This window comes from Rattus norvegicus, chromosome 14 (genome assembly GCF_036323735.1).
Source record: "Rattus norvegicus strain BN/NHsdMcwi chromosome 14, GRCr8, whole genome shotgun sequence".
Lineage (NCBI taxonomy): Eukaryota > Metazoa > Chordata > Mammalia > Rodentia > Muridae > Rattus > Rattus norvegicus.
The window spans coordinates 1,416,335-1,436,709 of NC_086032.1; the positions used below are offsets into that span (position 1 = coordinate 1,416,335).

Here is a 20,375-nt window from a genome sequence, read left to right on the forward strand (position 1 = left end):
CAGAAGACAGGGAACAACAGACAAAGGCTGCCCACTCTCTCCATACCTATTCAATATAGTGCAAGGAGTCTTAGCTAGGGCACTTAAACAACTTAAGGAGACCCAGGGAATACAAACCAGGAACAAGACAAGGCTGCCCACTCTCTCCATACCTATTCAATATAGTGCAAGGAGTCTTAGCTAGGGCACTTAAACAACTTAAGGAGACCCAGGGAATACAAACCAGGAACAAGACAAGGCTGCCCACTCTCTCCATACCTATTCAATATAGTGCAAGGAGTCTTAGCTAGGGCACTTAAACAACTTAAGGAGACCCAGGGAATACAAACCAGGAACAAGACAAGGCTGCCCACTCTCTCCATACCTATTCAATATAGTGCAAGGAGTCTTGGCTAGGGCACTTAAACAACTTAAGGAGACCCAGGGAATACAAACCAGGAACAAGACAAGGCTGCCCACTCTCTCCATACCTATTCAATATAGTGCAAGGAGTCTTGGCTAGGGCACTTAAACAACTTAAGGAGACCCAGGGAATACAAACCAGGAACAAGACAAGGCTGCCCACTCTCTCCATACCTATTCAATATAGTGCAAGGAGTCTTGGCTAGGGCACTTAAACAACTTAAGGAGACCCAGGGAATACAAACCAGGAACAAGACAAGGCTGCCCACTCTCTCCATACCTATTCAATATAGTGCAAGGAGTCTTGGCTAGGGCACTTAAACAACTTAAGGAGACCCAGGGAATACAAACCAGGAACAAGACAAGGCTGCCCACTCTCTCCATACCTATTCAATATAGTGCAAGGAGTCTTGGCTAGGGCACTTAAACAACTTAAGGAGACCCAGGGAATACAAACCAGGAACAAGACAAGGCTGCCCACTCTCTCCATACCTATTCAATATAGTGCAAGGAGTCTTGGCTAGGGCACTTAAACAACTTAAGGAGACCCAGGGAATACAAACCAGGAACAAGACAAGGCTGCCCACTCTCTCCATACCTATTCAATATAGTGCAAGGAGTCTTGGCTAGGGCACTTAAACAACTTAAGGAGACCCAGGGAATACAAACCAGGAACAAGACAAGGCTGCCCACTCTCTCCATACCTATTCAATATAGTGCAAGGAGTCTTAGCTAGGGCACTTAAACAACTTAAGGAGACCCAGGGAATACAAACCAGGAACAAGACAAGGCTGCCCACTCTCTCCATACCTATTCAATATAGTGCAAGGAGTCTTAGCTAGGGCACTTAAACAACTTAAGGAGACCCAGGGAATACAAACCAGGAACAAGACAAGGCTGCCCACTCTCTCCATACCTATTCAATATAGTGCAAGGAGTCTTAGCTAGGGCACTTAAACAACTTAAGGAGACCCAGGGAATACAAACCAGGAACAAGACAAGGCTGCCCACTCTCTCCATACCTATTCAATATAGTGCAAGGAGTCTTGGCTAGGGCACTTAAACAACTTAAGGAGACCCAGGGAATACAAACCAGGAACAAGACAAGGCTGCCCACTCTCTCCATACCTATTCAATATAGTGCAAGGAGTCTTAGCTAGGGCACTTAAACAACTTAAGGAGACCCAGGGAATACAAACAGGAACAAGACAAGGCTGCCCACTCTCTCCATACCTATTCAATATAGTGCAAGGAGTCTTGGCTAGGGCACTTAAACAACTTAAGGAGACCCAGGGAATACAAACCAGGAACAAGACAAGGCTGCCCACTCTCTCCATACCTATTCAATATAGTGCAAGGAGTCTTAGCTAGGGCACTTAAACAACTTAAGGAGACCCAGGGAATACAAACAGGAACAAGACAAGGCTGCCCACTCTCTCCATACCTATTCAATATAGTGCAAGGAGTCTTGGCTAGGGCACTTAAACAACTTAAGGAGACCCAGGGAATACAAACCAGGAACAAGACAAGGCTGCCCACTCTCTCCATACCTATTCAATATAGTGCAAGGAGTCTTAGCTAGGGCACTTAAACAACTTAAGGAGACCCAGGGAATACAAACCAGGAACAAGACAAGGCTGCCCACTCTCTCCATACCTATTCAATATAGTGCAAGGAGTCTTGGCTAGGGCACTTAAACAACTTAAGGAGACCCAGGGAATACAAACCAGGAACAAGACAAGGCTGCCCACTCTCTCCATACCTATTCAATATAGTGCAAGGAGTCTTGGCTAGGGCACTTAAACAACTTAAGGAGACCCAGGGAATACAAACCAGGAACAAGACAAGGCTGCCCACTCTCTCCATACCTATTCAATATAGTGCAAGGAGTCTTGGCTAGGGCACTTAAACAACTTAAGGAGACCCAGGGAATACAAACCAGGAACAAGACAAGGCTGCCCACTCTCTCCATACCTATTCAATATAGTGCAAGGAGTCTTAGCTAGGGCACTTAAACAACTTAAGGAGACCCAGGGAATACAAACCAGGAACAAGACAAGGCTGCCCACTCTCTCCATACCTATTCAATATAGTGCAAGGAGTCTTAGCTAGGGCACTTAAACAACTTAAGGAGACCCAGGGAATACAAACCAGGAACAAGACAAGGCTGCCCACTCTCTCCATACCTATTCAATATAGTGCAAGGAGTCTTAGCTAGGGCACTTAAACAACTTAAGGAGACCCAGGGAATACAAACCAGGAACAAGACAAGGCTGCCCACTCTCTCCATACCTATTCAATATAGTGCAAGGAGTCTTGGCTAGGGCACTTAAACAACTTAAGGAGACCCAGGGAATACAAACCAGGAACAAGACAAGGCTGCCCACTCTCTCCATACCTATTCAATATAGTGCAAGGAGTCTTAGCTAGGGCACTTAAACAACTTAAGGAGACCCAGGGAATACAAACCAGGAACAAGACAAGGCTGCCCACTCTCTCCATACCTATTCAATATAGTGCAAGGAGTCTTGGCTAGGGCACTTAAACAACTTAAGGAGACCCAGGGAATACAAACAGGAGGGAAGGACGGAAGTGGAAGCATCTTTATTTGCAGATGATATGATAATATACATAACTGACCTTAAAAGTTCCTCCTAGAAACTCCTACAGCTGACACTTTCAACAAGGTAACAGGACACAAAATTAATAAAATCATTGATCACAGCATACAGGGATCTTTATGTACTTGGCCACATGCTTATAAAATTCTATCTCAAATGCTTCTGAAGATCTCAGCTTTTTTTTTTTTTTTTTGGTTCTTTTTTTTTGGAGCTGGGGACGATCTCAGCATTTTTGAGGTATTCTTTGTTGTTTCCTAAGACTAACACAGCCTATGTATCACAGGAAGACAATGGAGAGTCTAGAACTATGGCATGTGGGAAATAAGGGTGCTGTGAGGAAAGGGTCTGGGTCCAAGAACCAAACCCCAGCTCTGAGCTCGAGCTGAACAGCATCAACTCACCTTCCTGGAGGCCCGGCACCAGCTTGTAAACAATGTCCTGCATGGTTCTGTCATGACTGCAAAGAGAAGGGGGGTGGGGGGGTCATCAACCAATGTAAACACCACAATTATTTACATATTTAACAACTAGTCTGCAATGAAAAACATGTACTAAAAATATATCTAGGACTTGAATCGATGTATCACTTAATTTAGGTTCTAGCTATTTGGGATGAGAAGGTCACTGCAAACACAAAAGTGCAGAACTACTTTCTCTACATATGGTCCTATTATAGTTTGCTACTTTTAAGCATTCAGTATAATTCTATCAATTTCATAATTATATTCTTGATTAAAGTATTAGAGAATTTCTTAATTTTCAAAACCATTTAACTTCTAATCCTTACTCTATAAGCCTATATGAATCCAGTAACTACCCAATGATTACACTTCAATACACAGTAACCTAGCCAAACTGGGCTCGGTCACGGGCAAGTCCTAGCATAACTACAGCCATCTAACATCGCTCACTGCATGCACCAACTTCTGGAAGCTCTTGGCTATGAGGCCCGACTACATATTGTACGAGAGTCATATAGTGTCCAACCCTCCTTGCCACTGTCCACACAAAGGAATATGGTCCACACCTACACCGGGATGCACACTCAGGTGCAAATTTGGACTTTGTAGACTGGAGCCTGTGCTGACTGGTTTTTGTCAACTTGGCACAAACTAGGATCACCTGGGAAGAGGGAAACCTCAATTAAGGAACTGCGCCCATTAGATTGGTCTGTGGCCATGGGTTGGGTCTTAATTAGTGATTGACATTAGAGAGCCCAACTACTATAATGCAGCGTCAGCCCTGAGCAGGTGATTACAAACTGTATGAGAAACCAGGGTGAGCAGGCCATGGAGAGTAGGCAGGTAAGCGCCTTTCCTCTACGGTCCTACTTCAGGTCCTGCCCGGATTCTTACAGTGATGAACTGATATCTGGAAGTGTAAGCCAAATAAACCCTCTCCTCCCCAGGCTGGTTTTGGTTAGTGTTTTGCCACAGCAACAGAGAAGCAAACTATGACAGGACTCTCCTTGCATTTGATGACCTTGATGTCTACCACATCCACCTAGCTTTTGCTGGAGCTTACAGGTCACCAAAACTCCAACACTTGGGTACCAGGCAATGACACCAGGCTCTGTCTACCTTGGAAGCCCAGCAAGAGGGCTAGGAAATGGGGGGGGGGGTTAAGTGGGACACATAACACAGGGCACTTTTTGAATGAAGATTCTCAAAGTGGAGCTGTATTTCAAAGTGCACGTGCCCACACTCTGGGCTGACAGTAGCATTTTTGACATTCTCTGCAAGTCTCTACCACAGGCTTAGGCCACCTCTACTATAGTTCTGGCTGTCTTTCCACCCTAACCCTGAAAGTAAATACTGAAGGCAGTAAAACTCCTTACGCGTAATACCAAAGGGCCTATAAGCTTTCTCACCTTGCCCTGAAAGTGGAGAACCAGGCAAGAGGTGGGGGCAGGGCAAGCCAAGTCAGGAGCAGAGAGGATGGCACCGGCAGAGGAACCCAGACACTGCCAGTGAGAGGGGCTAAGAAAGGTGGAGCTATAGCCCAGTCAGCAGAATGCTTGCCTGCATTCACAAAGCTCCTGGTTTGATCCCCACATCCCATAAATGGGGTGCAGTAGAGCACACTTATATCTCAGCACTTACATAAAAGTAGGAGGATGAGAAGTTCAAGGTTACACAAAACCCTGTATCTATTAAACCAGAGAGGCTAAGAGCCTCTCTTAGGTCAAGGGTTTATGGCAGGCAACAGCCTCTGCCCAGCTCGTAACGTAGTTACAGCACTCAGACCAAGATGCCACCTTGCTTCCTTTACTTATCCAACACCTGGCCCACCACTGTGCTCCTCCCTGAGTTCCCTTCTGTGTTTGCATGGCAAAGAGGGTCTGCCCACAATCAGCTCTTTGTGTTCTGCCTCCCATTCCCAGCCCCGAGGAAGCCCCTCACCATTCCTGTCAGCAGGTCAAATGGGAAACCTGCTTCTGAGCTCTATAGAAGTGCATCCTAGAAACAAGGCAGGCGACACAGCTTGTGCTGCCATGAGGCACAAGAAGACAGAAAAGGCAGAACAGAGCCCTAAGACAGGTGGCATCACAAGGCAGCCCCGACAGAGACTTGATGTACAGGAAGGCACAAAGCTTAGGCATAGCTGTGGTAGTGGGCTGAGGTGTGCCTAGACACCTGACACCATGGTGACAGAATTAAATAAAACCTGCCACCAGCAGCACTGGCCAGGACACAGCACAGGAGCATGGTTCAAGAGCCAATGAGAATATGGACAGAAGTTCCCTAAATCAGATGTTACCCACCCAGTCAGAAAGGACTCAGGACAGAACTAACACCAAGAACTGGTAGACATTTCCTTATATCCACCACACAGGCCTTATGCAGAGTTTGTGTGAAGAGATGGTTTGACAATGAAGTTAGGAACACAGAAAACATACTCTGATCTTGATACGGGAAGTAGAAACAATGGCATTGGTAGTGTTGTCTGGGAGCTTGGGGGGCTCCCAAGGTCCAACAACTCAACCTCAATTGCTACTGCTCCCAGTGGGACATGTGACTTCAAGCTGTGCATCTCTCTTTCAGTTCATCTTCTCTCTGATTCCCTCATGCCATATGTATCTGTGGCTTCATTCCCTTCCAAGTGGCTCTTGAAGTCAGAAATTCCACTTGCAGGCCCTTGCTTCTTTGGCTGAAGTTCTAGCCTAGAGGCAAGTTACTGCTCTAAAGAAAGGTAGGTCTGGGGTCTCCTTCACGTCAAACTTCCAGTTTTAAAAAAGACATAAGATTGCACTTGTTCTCATGGTCCCCCAGGGCAGGTGCACTGGATATCCACTCCATGGCCCCGGCCACCTGCAGGGTAGTGTCTGGGGACCAAGGACAAGGTGGCCACCACCGTGCTGATTCTGAACACTATGGTCAGGGAGCACCAGCCCATGTCCTTACTCACCCGATATACTGTAACGGGTGGCTCTGATGGATCACGATTCTGCAGGTGGGACAGGTATTGTTCTCCTCCAGGTACTTCACCAGGCAGCTCCTGCAGACTGTCCAAAGGAGAGGATGACAGCAACCCAGAAAGGTTCTGGTTGGTACCATGTCCAGCTAACTCCAAGATGGCTAAGAGGACATTTTCATAAACAACCTCCTCTATACAGTTCCTGACCTCTGAAGAGGAAGTGCCCTTGGGTTACACTGATACACAGCCCTGGCCTAGGAACTAACGGGGAAGAAACAGCAAAGAGTGGCTAAGTCATGAGAGTATAACTAATATTTAAAAAAATCTGTATTTTGGCTTAAAAGATGACAACACTAGGTAGCATTCAGTGAAACGAATACAGAATTGTACCACCAATTTCTAACACAATTAATCTCAGTTTAAAAAATCTTCAAAAGTGGGAAACATTTTCAAAAATGCAAAAGGCACAGGATGGAAATTATGAGTGATGAGGTTTTAACTTTATGAACTGCCTCTCAGTGGTCACTCGATGCATTGTATAGCAGCCATGCCTCCAGGTGATCCACACAGAACGTGTCCTCCAGTGAGAGAAAAATTAAGAAAAAAAAAAAAAATCTGAGGGTGCTGGGAAATGGCTCGGTGGTTAAGAGCACTTCGGTGCTGTTACAGAGGACCTAGGTTTTGTTTCTAGCACCCACATGAAGGTTCACAAGCGCAAGTGCATGGGGCATATATAAACACACTGGCTAAACACTTGAAGATAAAAAAACCAACCAACAAACTAAAACGACAACAACCATCCTGCACAGGTCCAGGCCTGACAGCAGAACAAGGAACATGCAATGGGCACCACACTGACCCTTGAAGTCCCCTCAAGTCAGGTGTTTGATTGTTGAAAAGAATCTACTTCACTTGAAATCTGAGAGCACAAGCACCACCGATGGTGACTTGACTTGACAGACCAACAACAAAAAAGGGTCAGCTTCCTCGAGAGGAGAACCCACCCTCCAGGAAGTTGCCTACAACACCCCTAGTTTAAGTTTCCAACACCCCCATAAGAACTCTGTTCTTCCCCTGGCCCTGCTGCCCTTGTGCCAGGAAAGTCCTAAGGAGTGCGCTAGAGCAGTCGCCAGCCCACCCGGATCAGGGCAGACCGGGCCGTACTCACATGTGTGCAAACACTCAGTCACTGTGGTTGCGTCGATGAGGTAGCCGCTGCACAGGCGGCAGGTGATGTGGGCATTTATGTCCCAGAGTTTAATCTTCCTGGTCAACATCTTTGGCTTCTGCAAGAGAAATACACTGAAGTAGCTGTGATGGTTAATCTGGGTTATCAAACTGATGATTTTGGAATAAATAAAACCCAAGTGGCTGAGATACCTGTGAGCTTTTTTTTTTTTTTTTTTTTTTCTGAATTAAATCGTTTGAAGCAGGAAGACCCAGTTTTAATCAGGATCTTTTGAGGTGGGAAGATACACCTTTATCCATATCCTTTATCCATATCTTTTGAGATAGGAAGATACTCTGGCCACAAAAAGGCATGGAAGAAGGAAGCTTGCTCTCTGCCTGCTTGCTCTCCCTGGCAAGTTTGCCCCTTCACTGGCATTGGAGTCTTCTTTGGGATGCTAGTGTATACTGAAGACCAGCAGAGCCATCCAGCTCCACGGGCTTTAAACAACTCAACTATTGGATTCTTGGACTTTCTGTTGGGAGACAGTCATTGTTGAACTAGCTGAACTATAGCCTGAATTCCATTCCCCCCTCCTTCTCCTCTTCTTCCTCCTCTATCTATCTATCTATCTATCTATCTATCTATCTATCTATCTATCTATCTATCTCCCCCCTCCTTCCATCTATCTATCTATCTATCTATCTATCTATCTATCTATCTATCTATCTATCTCCCTCCCTCCCTCCCTCCCTCCCTCCCTCCCTGTTCTGTTTTTCTAGAACTCTGATAACCAGGTATGCTCCCCCCTGGCTTGCCTCTCCTCTATCCCCAGATGTAGTCGGTGTTCTATCCATAGATGTAGTCGGTGTTCTATCCATAGATGTAGTCGGTGTTCTATCCATAGATGTAGGAGGTGTTCTATCCATAGATGTAGTAGGTGTTCTATCCATAGATGTAGTAGGTGTTCTATCCATAGATGTAGGAGGTGTTCTATCCATAGATGTAGGAGGTGTTCTATCCATAGATGTAGGAGGTGTTCTATCCATAGATGTAGTAGGTGTTCTATCCATAGATGTAGAGGTGTTCTATCCATAGATGTAGGAGGTGTTCTATCCATAGATGTAGAGGTGTTCTATCCATAGATGTAGGAGGTGTTCTATCCATAGATGTAGGAGGTGTTCTATCCATAGATGTAGAGGTGTTCTATCCATAGATGTAGGAGGTGTTCTATCCATAGATGTAGAGGTGTTCTATCCATAGATGTAGGAGGTGTTCTATCCATAGATGTAGGAGGTGCTCTATCCATAGATGTAGGAGGTGTTCTATCCATAGATGTAGGAGGTGTTCTATCCATAGATGTAGAGGTGTTCTATCCATAGATGTAGGAGGTGTTCTATCCATAGATGTAGGAGGTGTTCTATCCATAGATGTAGGAGGTGTTCTATCCATAGATGTAGGAGGTGTTCTATCCATAGATGATGTAGTAGGTGTTCTATCCATAGATGTAGAAGGTGTTCTATCCATAGATGATGTAGGAGGTGTTCTATCCATAGATGTAGGAGGTGTTCTATCCATAGATGTAGGAGGTGTTCTATCCATAGATGTAGTAGGTGTTCTATCCATAGATGTAGTAGGTTCTATCCATAGATGTAGTAGGTGTTCTAATACATCCCAGCCTTTTTGTTGGGCACATGGCCCATCCCATCTGATCCTGTCATCGAATGGTGACCTGCCTCAGACCTCAATGGTAAGTGAAGTTCGACCTCAACTCAAGGGAGGTTCGAGCCACTATAACGTCTACCAAGAAGACACAGAGCCCCAAAGGAGGTTAGATAAGGTCCTGTGGATCCAACCTAATCACCAGCTACTTTGACCTGAATCTACATAGCCTTTGAATATTACAGCTGATACCTGGGTCCAGTCCCACTTCAGGAATTTAGCCATCCTCATCCCTGTATATTTTTTTGAAAGGGAACAGTTAATTGTCCACTCAATGCCTGAAGAAACTAATTTACGAGAAATCCATCACCAAGTCACCAGCTACATCTTGCTTTGCTCCAGGCTCACCGACTACCTTTTAGACACTGTACTCGGGGTTGAGCATGCAAGGCCAAATGGCCCCAACAAAGTCCATCCCGATCACAGTACCACTTCTAACCTGCACGTCTCCTAGGCAACTGACTGATCAACACTACCCCACCCTGGATTAAAGGTATTCCAGAGACTATGTACAGAGTATAAGGAGTGCCAAGTTCTTCACTCATGAGACAGAGCCCAGACCTCCCTCCCCTAGATGGCAGGGCCCCTTGGAGGAATCCCAGACCTCACCTCCTCTGGATGTCTGCGTGTCCTTCCTCACTCGGTGGCATGGAGGCTTCAGGCCACCAAGTGGATGCGATGATCCCTCCTTACTCTGAGTTCTGGCTGGCTTCTGCACCTTCCTTCTGCCCCTTGTTCCTTTTCCATTTTCTAGCACAAAGATGGCACTGTTATTTCAAAGCTCACTGATACCAGTCCTGCACACAATTCCACATTAAACCTTACTACATCTTAGATAAGGTCTACATATTAAATCATGGGACAGAACCCACCAGAAATGTTGGAAGACAATCAAGAAGCACAAATAACTCCAATGATTGTTGGAGAACAGACTTCAAGGAAATATGAGGTGGCCACCATACTGAGTCACAGGTAGCCAGAAAGGAAGATAAGCTTCGGCTGCACTCACCTGTAAATGACAGTCTGGAATCGGGGCTACATCGTGAAGTCTGTGGAGAAGCAGAGACAGGTGTCACCATGGGAGGATCTTGTCTCACCCTCTAACCTCTAGCAACTCTCAAGGACTGTTTGGTTAAACATGTCTGCCAATTTGCTTGCTTTAAGTCATCAAGTGACACCTCAGCGGCGACACCTCCCAGATTTCCTGAGCCCTGGCCTAATCCAGAGCAAATACAAAGCTAATGGTTAAGGGAAAGAGAGGGTGGCTCCACTACTCGCTTTAGGGCCCAAGAGGCAAGATGGGATATCTGTAGAAGCTCCAAGTAACAGTGGATCTCAGGGTGACCTGAGAAACCTCGTGAGGACGATGAGCAGCAGCACTCTGTTGCTCACTCAATTTGATACCAGCAATGTCTACATCCTCACACCCAAGCTAAGTCATTATCCCTCCTAGTCAGAGACTTGCCACCCACTCAGTGAATGTGCCCTGGGCCCATGTGAGCACGGTACCGTGCTAGGGTCAGCAGGCTAAGGCAAACGAGCAGGTACTCATGCCAGGAGATGGAGATGGGCAGCAGCTAGAAGTCTGAATAGTGATCTGGGGCCTCCCGAGATAACTAGTCTTGACTAAGGTGCTCTGAGGGTTCCTAGGATTCCTGCTGTGGATTCCTTGGTACCGCCCTTCATTTCTGGGGTTTGGGAACAGGCATTGCTGGCGAAGAGCTTGGTAAGGTGCCTATAGTCTTAACTAGAACAATACCAAGACTGCAGGTATTTGTAGTTTAAAGACTAATTACATACAACCTGGATGCAGCTTACCCTAACATGTGCTTAAATGAACTTACTCTTAAATGCAACTCAGATAATTTCACCTTAAAAAACCTTCATCCCCAGCCCCCCCAGGGGGGGGGAACCTTCCAAAACTTAATTTTTAAGAAGTTTGTATTTCTGTCTGTCTGTCTGTGGGAATGTATGCAATGTATATACAGGTGCCTACAGAGGCCAGAAAAAGGAATTGGATCCCCTGAAGTTGAAGTTATAGGCTGTCATGAACTACTTGGTGGAATGCTAAGAAAGGCAGTTGGGTCCCTGGGAGAACAAGTGTACAGTCTTAACCACTAGGCCTTCTCTCCAGCCTCAGAACTGCATTTATTTAGTGACTAATACACCCAGGAGACTTGTACAAAATGAGTAAGGAAAAGGGACGGTAGAAAGAGGTGAGTATGTCCTATCAAATAAACCAAGGGAGGGTTGACAGATATGTCAGAAACATTTAGAGGAAGAGGGGAAGTCAACTCAAGGCCAGGTCTGTCTTAAACTAGTCCCTGCCTAGTATGGAGGCCACCAACCACTTGAATTTGCTGTCCCTTGAAGCTTGGCGGTTCTTGTGACAGAAGAACCACAGAGTTTCATTCATTGCTTTGAAATAGGGTTCCACTATGTAGTCTTGTCCTAAAACTCCCTGTGGACCCCAGGCTGACTTTATCATTGCAATGATTCTCTTGCTTCAGCCTCTCAAGTATTAAGCTTACAGGTATAAGCCACTACAACAGGCTTTCCAATAGTATCCAATCCCAGTGTTGGGATTGAAGTTGTATGCCACCATACCTGGTACACATGCAATTTTTAATAATGACATTTGTATGAAATGGATAAATTCCTAGGAGGGAAAAACTAAATTGAGACTAGTAAGGAAAACCCAAAATATTCTCTATTATGGAAACTGGATAAGTAGTCACAAAAATTTCTTCAATTAGAACTCTGGTTCTGTAAGTCTACCACACCTGAGAGCAAATCACCCTTTCAGCTGGTAAAGGCATTTTAGAGCTGGAACACACTTTGTCTGTCCTGCACCATGTCCTGCGCTCAGATTCCCAGGACCATCATGCACAGCTAAAGAAGGGATCTCTAACTCCCTTTATGAAACTAACTACTACTAGCTACACACCAAACTCTAGCAAGATGAAATCTGGAAGGAAGCTAACAGACCTGCCTGACCCTAAGCAGAGCATCTGCGACCTTCATCAATCAGTACACAAGGAGTCTCTTAGGACCAAGTTAGGTATATCCCAGGAATACAGGTAGGCAACAGCACGAGCCAAAAAGAAAAAAAAAAAAAAAAACAAACAAAAACAAAAAAAAACAAAAAACAAAAAAAACATCCCTTATGCCAAAAGGTAAAAGCAGAACAACGTACATTCTTTCCAAAGACATGTAAAAATGATTTGACAAATCACCCAACATGACTTATTCTGTGAGGAAATCACCCTACTGAAGGAGACACTAACACACGACGGCTCAAGAACTCGGAAGTGAACAATTACAGCCCCACACACACTCTCTCAGACGGAGGTGCCGGATGCCCATCAGCAGGCAGCCCGTGACAAGGTGGGCCTCACACAACAGCCGTTCCTCCGCAGTCAGGAAAACGGTGCTCCCAGCTGTGCAGGGCTCCTTGGAGGAGGAGCAACTGCCCACACGGAGCATGGCAGTGCCATTCTCATGGGACATAAAGTTCCAGGAGGGTGAACTGCCTGCTATGGGCTGGCATGCCAGAGCAGCCCATGGGTCCCCACTACACAATAAAGTGATGAAGAAGCATCTTAAATTTTAAAACAAATGACAGACACACTCCTGGTGGTGACACTGGATCACATTACTCATAATCCCTCAAGGAAATGCCAGCATTCAGCAGAGTATGTGACGCCACGTTCACAGGCTGAGTAGGTCAGGGGCGTTCATTCCCTTTTCTAATTAAGTCCATCACTGAGTTGTGTGGCTCTGTAATGAACCGAGAAGCACAGATCTACAACACACTAGGATCATAACAGGACCAGGACTTGACAAACCCCAGCTCTCGAGATGGAGCGGTGCTGCTGCTCTGCTTACTATCACAGGGCCAGCCATGCCCAAAATTCTACTTGGGTTTTTAGAGAAACTTTGCCTGCTTCTGCTCTAAGTGATGAAAAGAGATTCACTAAGGAGAAAAATCCAAGTTAAGTGAATTCAGCTGACAAACTTTATTCCTAAACAGGAAGTATAAACTAAAAACCCAGTGAGACTTCCTTGGAGACAGTGGAGTGTGCTGGTGAGCAGTGGGCCAGGCGCCAAGTGCCGTGGATGGCAGGAAAGGCTGACATTCTGTGCTAAAGGCAACATATCCACCCTGACAAACTCTCTTCTAAATCAGCTAAGCTTCAGAACCCGTACCATATCCATGTGACTAAATGGCCAGCCTGGTGTCCTCTCCAAGTCTTCTAAGAATCACCTATGTTTGTTGCTGCTTACATTGCACATCATCACATCTGTGGTTACTAGAGCAGACAAGCAAGTGGACATGGCAAACCGTAACCACAGTGGGGTAGAAAGGACTAGCCAGGCAGGCAGGGAGGGAAGGAGGGAGGGAGGCAGGCAGGCAGGCAGGCAGGCAGGCAGGCAGGGAGGCAGGCAGGCAGGCAGGGAGGGAGGGAGGGAGGGAAAGAGGGAGGGAGGTGTCCTCATTAAAATCAGTAACACAAGCTGCCCCTCCTAGGGATAAGATCTAGGTGGAGTCACCATCAGATCTATGTCTTAGGCACCACAGATCTGATCAGATTCCAAACTGGTCTCCTAAACAGCCCAGGCCTAATACATATTAATGAAGACAGTAACTTTATCAATACGAATAGTTTCTAACAATTAAAAAACATAAAAACAAGTCTTTTTCAAAAAGGACAGTAGCTACAGACACTCAGCTGCTGACAACTGTCTTCCCATCCCATTCCAAGGGACCTCTTCCTGCTCCATGTATGACCTGTCCACAACATGCTGTTGTTCAGTATGCTCTGTGTGGACAGACCTCTGTCCTTCTGTGCTGACCCTCCTGTGGTAGCTGACTGAGTTTACTGGTATAACTCCTATATCCAAGTAACTTCTACTGTCTTCTTGCCACTCCGGTCTCTTCCAGAACTTCCTGGTATCTGTAGAAGACTTGCAGAGGTCCCTCCCACGGTTAGCAGATGGAATTCATTACCCTTCTTTCAACAGGGTGTAGCTTGGCAGGTAGATCGTTTCCCTCACAGATTAGAACTTTCCCAGAAGCTCTGTGCTGGCTTGAACACTGTACCCTCTGAGACACCCACAGTCATACGCCATTCAATCTGTGCTGAGACTGTGACTTCCTAGGATCTGGTTGGTACCCCACCTGGATAGACGTGCTATACTATCAGTCTCTAGTGACAAGCACTGGTCTTGGGGGGTAAGCGTAATCGCCAATGTGTCACCAAACACTGACACTGAGGACAGAAGTCTGTCCAGATCTATGACCTCATCAACATGCCCTGTTTTTGGCTGACTGTGTACAGGCACTTCACCTTACAGAACCAGCCAACAGGAGAGTAAGTCACTCGCAACTCACCACATGTATGTGGCCATGGGATGCTGATATATGTCACAAAGCAGAAATACTCCAACCCGAAATGTTTTACTCCAAAGTCTGAGGATATCAGGGGGACAGAAAACTCAACATCAGAATTCCATAAGTGCATTGAGAACAGGCATCAATCTAATGTTAGACCTCTTTTAGTATCGGGATGAAACGTAGCAACACAGCCCCAGACTTCCCTCGGTTGTGTCAGGATGGGACTCAACCTAGCACCAGACCCCAGGGCTCTATTCAGAAAAACCTCTAAGGACCTTCCTTATGACAGCTGTGAAATCCTGGACGTAACTATTCGTGGGATATGCTGAGCCTCCCACGCTGCGGGGGTTGAGGGACAGAAGCCAGGTCTGCTGCCTTCTGGGTGTTCCTCATTTTCTGCAAGAGGTGGCCTACCATCTGAAGTTGCTCTTTGATACGTCAATGACAAAAGCAGTAAGAAAGATAACGATACATCAAAGAGAAAACTGTGTCCTGCAAATGGGCATGGACTCTGCCCTAAACTGCAGGCTGCTGTCCCAAAGCACCCACAACAAAAGGCTTAAAGGCAACCTAAGTTAAGTTTACTCCTCAGCACTGACATCTACGTCACAGTAGACGTGTGGCTTGTTCAGACCTAACCCCCATGCCAAGTCCTCTAGGACAGAGAGGATAGAAGAGCTCTCAGGATTTTTGATAAGGCACTTACTCTGTCTTTGAGGACAGACCTCCCATCAAAACTCACTTCTCATTTTTGATTAGGACTTCAATCTAAAAACCCGGGAGGAATGAAAACAACATTGAGACCATAGCAGATGCCCACGATTATAATTCTTGCATTTGTGCTCCATTAGGATTTTTTTTGTTTGAGTTTGTTGTTGTTTACTTTGGTAAGCACTTAAGTAAGAAAGCAAAAGGTGGCTGGTGAAATGGCTCAGAGTGTAAAGGCACTTGCCACCAACCTGATGGCGTAAATTCAATTCCTGGAACCCACATAAAGAAGGCAGAAGCAAACAAGACACCACAGTTATCTTCTAACACCCAGATGTGTTCAGTGTTTCTGCATTCAGAAACACACAGAAAATTGTAACAATTTTTTTTTTTAAATGTAGAAGTCCTTAAGTAAGGACACTTGTGGCATATGTGGCTTGGCCCCCATTCCTGTTGGTAGAGCATGTCCTGAGGACTTCAACAACCAAGCCTACACACTCTCAGCATAAAGCCACAAAAGCCACTGCTTACGATTGCTTTAGGCTGGAGTTTGTTGAGAACCCAACACAGGCTAAGCCCTACCTGGAACCAGTTGACAGACAAATCAGTACAAACTCACAAACTCCCCATGTGACCTAGGGGCCTCCATTAGGCCTTACGATAACCACACAGAACTCACAGGTCCTAGTAAGTCCCACTGTACTACAAGAGTCAGGAAACCCACACAGCACCCATGGGTCTTCTTCCCACAGGCACCTGTAAGTCCTATAGGACCCCATGAAGCCCAGTGAGACCCGCACAGGACACAGGTGTTGATCAGAGGCTTTGAGAAAGTCTGTAAACACAGCCTCATCGTCTATATGTTTGCTGTAGAATTTACAGCTAAAATAGCCAAGTCTACCAAAGATCAATGAACTTTCAAAAAAGTCCAATTAACCTCCATTCTTGAGGTCCAACTAAGCACTGTAGAGTTTCTCTTTAATACAGCACGCTGGCAACATGATAGGCTGACAGAGACCACACTTCCAGCAAGTGCAGCTCCCTCCTCTCAGTGGGACTTGGCTCAATTCAAAGGGTAGTCTACAGCAACAAAAGTGGGTAGTACTTATTACTACCCCTACCCTTTTGGCTTTTGCATAATCTAGTTATGTGAGAAGGTATGCGGCAGGAAAAAGAATGTTTTCTTATTTTTAAAGGCTTCATCTGTCTTTGTGATTGACTATTTTTTTTGAAGCAGGGTTACACTATGTCGCCCAGGCTGGTCTCCAAATTCTGAGCTCTAATGATCCTTGTTTCAGTCTCATGAGCAGTAGCAAGGATTAAAGGCTTATATTACTATGTCTAGCTAAAGTTAATGATAATCAACTCGCAGAACTAAGGAACGGTTCAAGTTTTTGAAGCATAATGTACTGTGTGCAGCATTCCTGCATTATGAACAGTAAGGTTGTGAGGATAACAACAGAAGCTGACCTTCAACCTCAATGTATTTCATAAGTAAAGAAAACTTACATCTTCTACTTCAAACCAAATCTTGAACATCAAACAAACAAGGCAGCCAATAATAAAAGGTCATTAAAGAATCACACACCCCCAAACAAACCTTGTTTTAAAACACAAATCAACTCTAATGGTTCTAGTGAATGACCTTGTGAGCCCGAGGTGGAACCTCCCAAAGTACAGGGACGACAGGGAGGTGGCCATCAGGGGCAAGAGCATCCAGGATGACCTTGGATAAGTAACTCTGATTCATCTTCCACCCCTACCCCAAGACCTGGGCTGTGGAGAAAGGGCTCCTGTCTGCAGGAGATCTCTGAGCACAGTATCCCCACAAGGAACCGATATCCCAACCTTTCAGAACCTCACGCCTTACTATTTTGTTATTTATTTTTTCTTTCTTTCTTTTTTTTTTTCGGAGCTGGGGACTGAACCCAGGGCCTTGCACTTCCTAGGCAAGCGCTCTACCACTGAGCTAAATCCCCAACCCCTAGCAGACGCCTCTTTTTTTTTTTTTTTTGGTTCTTTTTTTTCCGGAGCTGGGGACCGAACCCAGGGCCTTGGGACCGAACCCAGGGCCTTGCGCTTCCTAGGTAAGCGCTCTAACCACTGAGCTAAATCCCCAGCCCCTAGCAGATGCCTCTTAAACAGGATACATGCATGCATCACAATCATCTGAACTCTTACAGTAGCATCAGACGAACCTGACAGACCTTATTTAGAGGCCTCATTCTAACACACCACTCTATACACACCAACTTTCCGAGATAGGATCTAACTCTGTAGCCCAAATCGGTCTGGAACTCACTACTGTGGCTCAGGTTTGCCTCAAACTCAAACTCACGGCAATCCTCCTACCTCGGCTCCCAAGTGCTGGGATTACAGGTCTGAGCCACCACGCCTGGATCTACACATAATTTGTTTATGAAATTTTCTAGGGTATGGGCCACATGATACTTAAAACTTGATAAATGCCTGGCTGTCAGCAATACTGAAGAGCCTGATCCACCTTCTAGTGGCCTAGCTATTACCCTGGCTAGGGAAGTTGGCCAGGAAAGGTCAGTCCTGAGCTCATCACCAGAACCATTATCTGACTTAGGGCGCTACATTCTAAGGTAGTTTGTTGTACAGCAGCATACAAATCATATAACCCTTCAAGAGTTTAAAAGTCAAAGCATAGGAAAACGAAGATCACCACCACACCTAAACGAACGATCAGTTCTAAAATTTCACACAGCAAATTAGAATAAAGGGCACGGCAAAAGGAAAAAAAAAAAATCAGAGGTAATCTCTGAGCGCAAGGTTCCCAAGTGTAAGGACACTTGGCAAATGCGACTTTCCACTTAGAACACAACTCAGCTGACACCATGCCAAGAAACCTAGACTTGTTTCCCCCTGAGAAACCAAACTGTGAGGTGGCTCAAAATGAAACATCGAACTGGCCAGCTCGAGTCTATCTCCCAGGAATCCAAACAGCCCAGAGTTTAGGCTCACCCTGTGTCCAGCACTGTGAAGTGCAGCCTGACCAAGCAGAGCTTCCTCAGAGCAACACACCCATCGTTGACCACCCCAGGTCTGTGTGGGAGCTGGGCCACTCTGGAAACCCCTGGCTTTCTCATCTCGAAACACATCAAGTTTTCTGTGAACATCTCAGTACTTGCCCTAGTGTCTCCCACAACAGTAGAAGCACATCTCACTTTCCCACAAACATTGTGTTCTCCATAACAGACTGGGAAGATTTCAGAGAAACAAGAACTCTTTCTTTTTAGGGGTGAGACGGAAGTGCGAGGGCTAGGTGCTCAACATCCCCTCAGCCCTCTGCTCACTGACTTCACCTTCCTACCTATCTACTCCTGGGGCACCTCATCCGGACTGGACATCTAGCCTCTAGCCTCTCTACACACCCTCATGACCTGCTGGGGAAAGAGGAGGGAGGGTGGAGGTACAGCCACTGACCTGGGGCTAAGACTAGGGAAAGGCACAGTCCTGTAGGAGCTGGGGAGAGCAGGCAAGAGAGCCCAGGTGAACTCCAACTTTGCCTTGCAATATCCTAAGATCTTCACCCACTCTGTAACATCAGGGAGCTGGGGGACTTGTGGGAAATGCAGAGTTTGAACCTTTGGGCTCAGGTACCCACATGTAAGCACTTCATAGCAAAGGTCCAGTGTGAGCTGGGCAGATCTAAACCTCCCAATGCCTAGTAATCTTTTCAGCAGAGTTCGGGGGTGGATTTCTACAGTCCCGGGCCCTCTCTGCCTCAAAGTCCCAACTATTATCTAAGTAATCCCTGAGGACCATCCTCATGGTTCAGCTCCAAGGCTTTCATTTTAAAGTGACCCACCTTTGGTCCTGTTTGTCCTGAAGCCTGTCTATATTATGAACTCTCCTCACAGTTCACCCTCAGGGCCCCAAACTGCTCAAAGGACTGTCATAGTGGTCCAGATTCCTTTGAGCCAGCCTTGATTTCCCAGCTTTCTACGGGTGATTTGCCCCTGAGTCCTGACCTTCCTATGGCCTTGTCCCAGCACCCTGGCCCTCTGTGGGGTGGTCTCAGGATCTTAACCCTCCTCTTTAATTTATCTTGAGTTGGCCCATCTCAGTGATTCTGCCATTTTCTAGGTCCTGCTGGGTCCTGAGAGCCATTCTTCCTCAATGACCTTTCCTAGAGCCTTGTCAGGTCTCTGATACTGACCCTCCCCCCAAGTGTGCATTCCAAGAGTCGGGGCTCCACTTGTCCTAGGGCCCCAGAACTATGGGAGGTCTGCATAGTCCTAGGGACTGTTCAGTGGCTGGCCCTGAGTAATTCTGGCCTGGTCTGGGTCCTGCCTGGTCTGCGGTCTTGATCTCCCTGGATCCAGACTGGCCCAGACTCCTGTTCTTCCGGGGTCCTGTTCTCTGGAACCCTGCCTAGTGCCAGGTCCAGCCGGACTGAGCTCCTTGTCTTCCCTAGGTCCTGTTCTCTCGGGGTCCAGACTGCTCGGAATCCACCTCGGCTCGGTGTTCTGCCTAGTCTAGGATTCTGCCCACCCCTGGTCCAGCCTAGTCCAGGGTCCAGCCTGGTGCAGGCTCTTCCCCAGGTTCTGTCTGGTCCAGGTTCCTGTCCTCCCGAGGTCCAGACTGTTCCGGGATCCAGCATGGCCCAGGATTCTGCCCTACCGGGGTCCAGACCTCCCAATTCCTGGCCTTCCCGCTGGCTTTTAGGGTACCGCCTCCCGGGCCTGCCGGGGGCGCTGGGCTCGCAGCCTTCTGCCGACCATGGGCCGAGGCCGCGGCCTGAGGAGCGGGCGCGCGGGCCAGGCCGGGCGGGGCGGGCTCACTGACCTGCGTCTCGGGCGGCGGGCGAGCGGGCGCACGCGGGGGCTCGCCGGGAGGGGGAGGGGGCGCCGCTCCCTCTGGGTCCCCCCCAAGAGGAGGAGAAAAAAGCCGTGCAGAGTTTAAAACAAAG

The 20,375-nt window shown here is 46.8% G+C and overlaps 1 protein-coding gene across 1 annotated transcript in view; it reads right to left on the reverse strand.

Moving 5' to 3' along the window:
• Pcgf3 (polycomb group ring finger 3) overlaps positions 1-20,375 on the reverse strand; it is a gene marked incomplete in the record, with an annotated part of 54,734 nt that extends 34,359 nt beyond the window's left edge. Inside the window, 6 exon segments of the mRNA NM_001107245.2 lie at positions 3,423-3,480; positions 6,432-6,528; positions 7,609-7,726; positions 9,940-10,080; positions 10,340-10,379; positions 20,252-20,375. Of these exon segments, the coding sequence (NP_001100715.2) occupies positions 3,423-3,480; positions 6,432-6,528; positions 7,609-7,717 (264 nt within the window).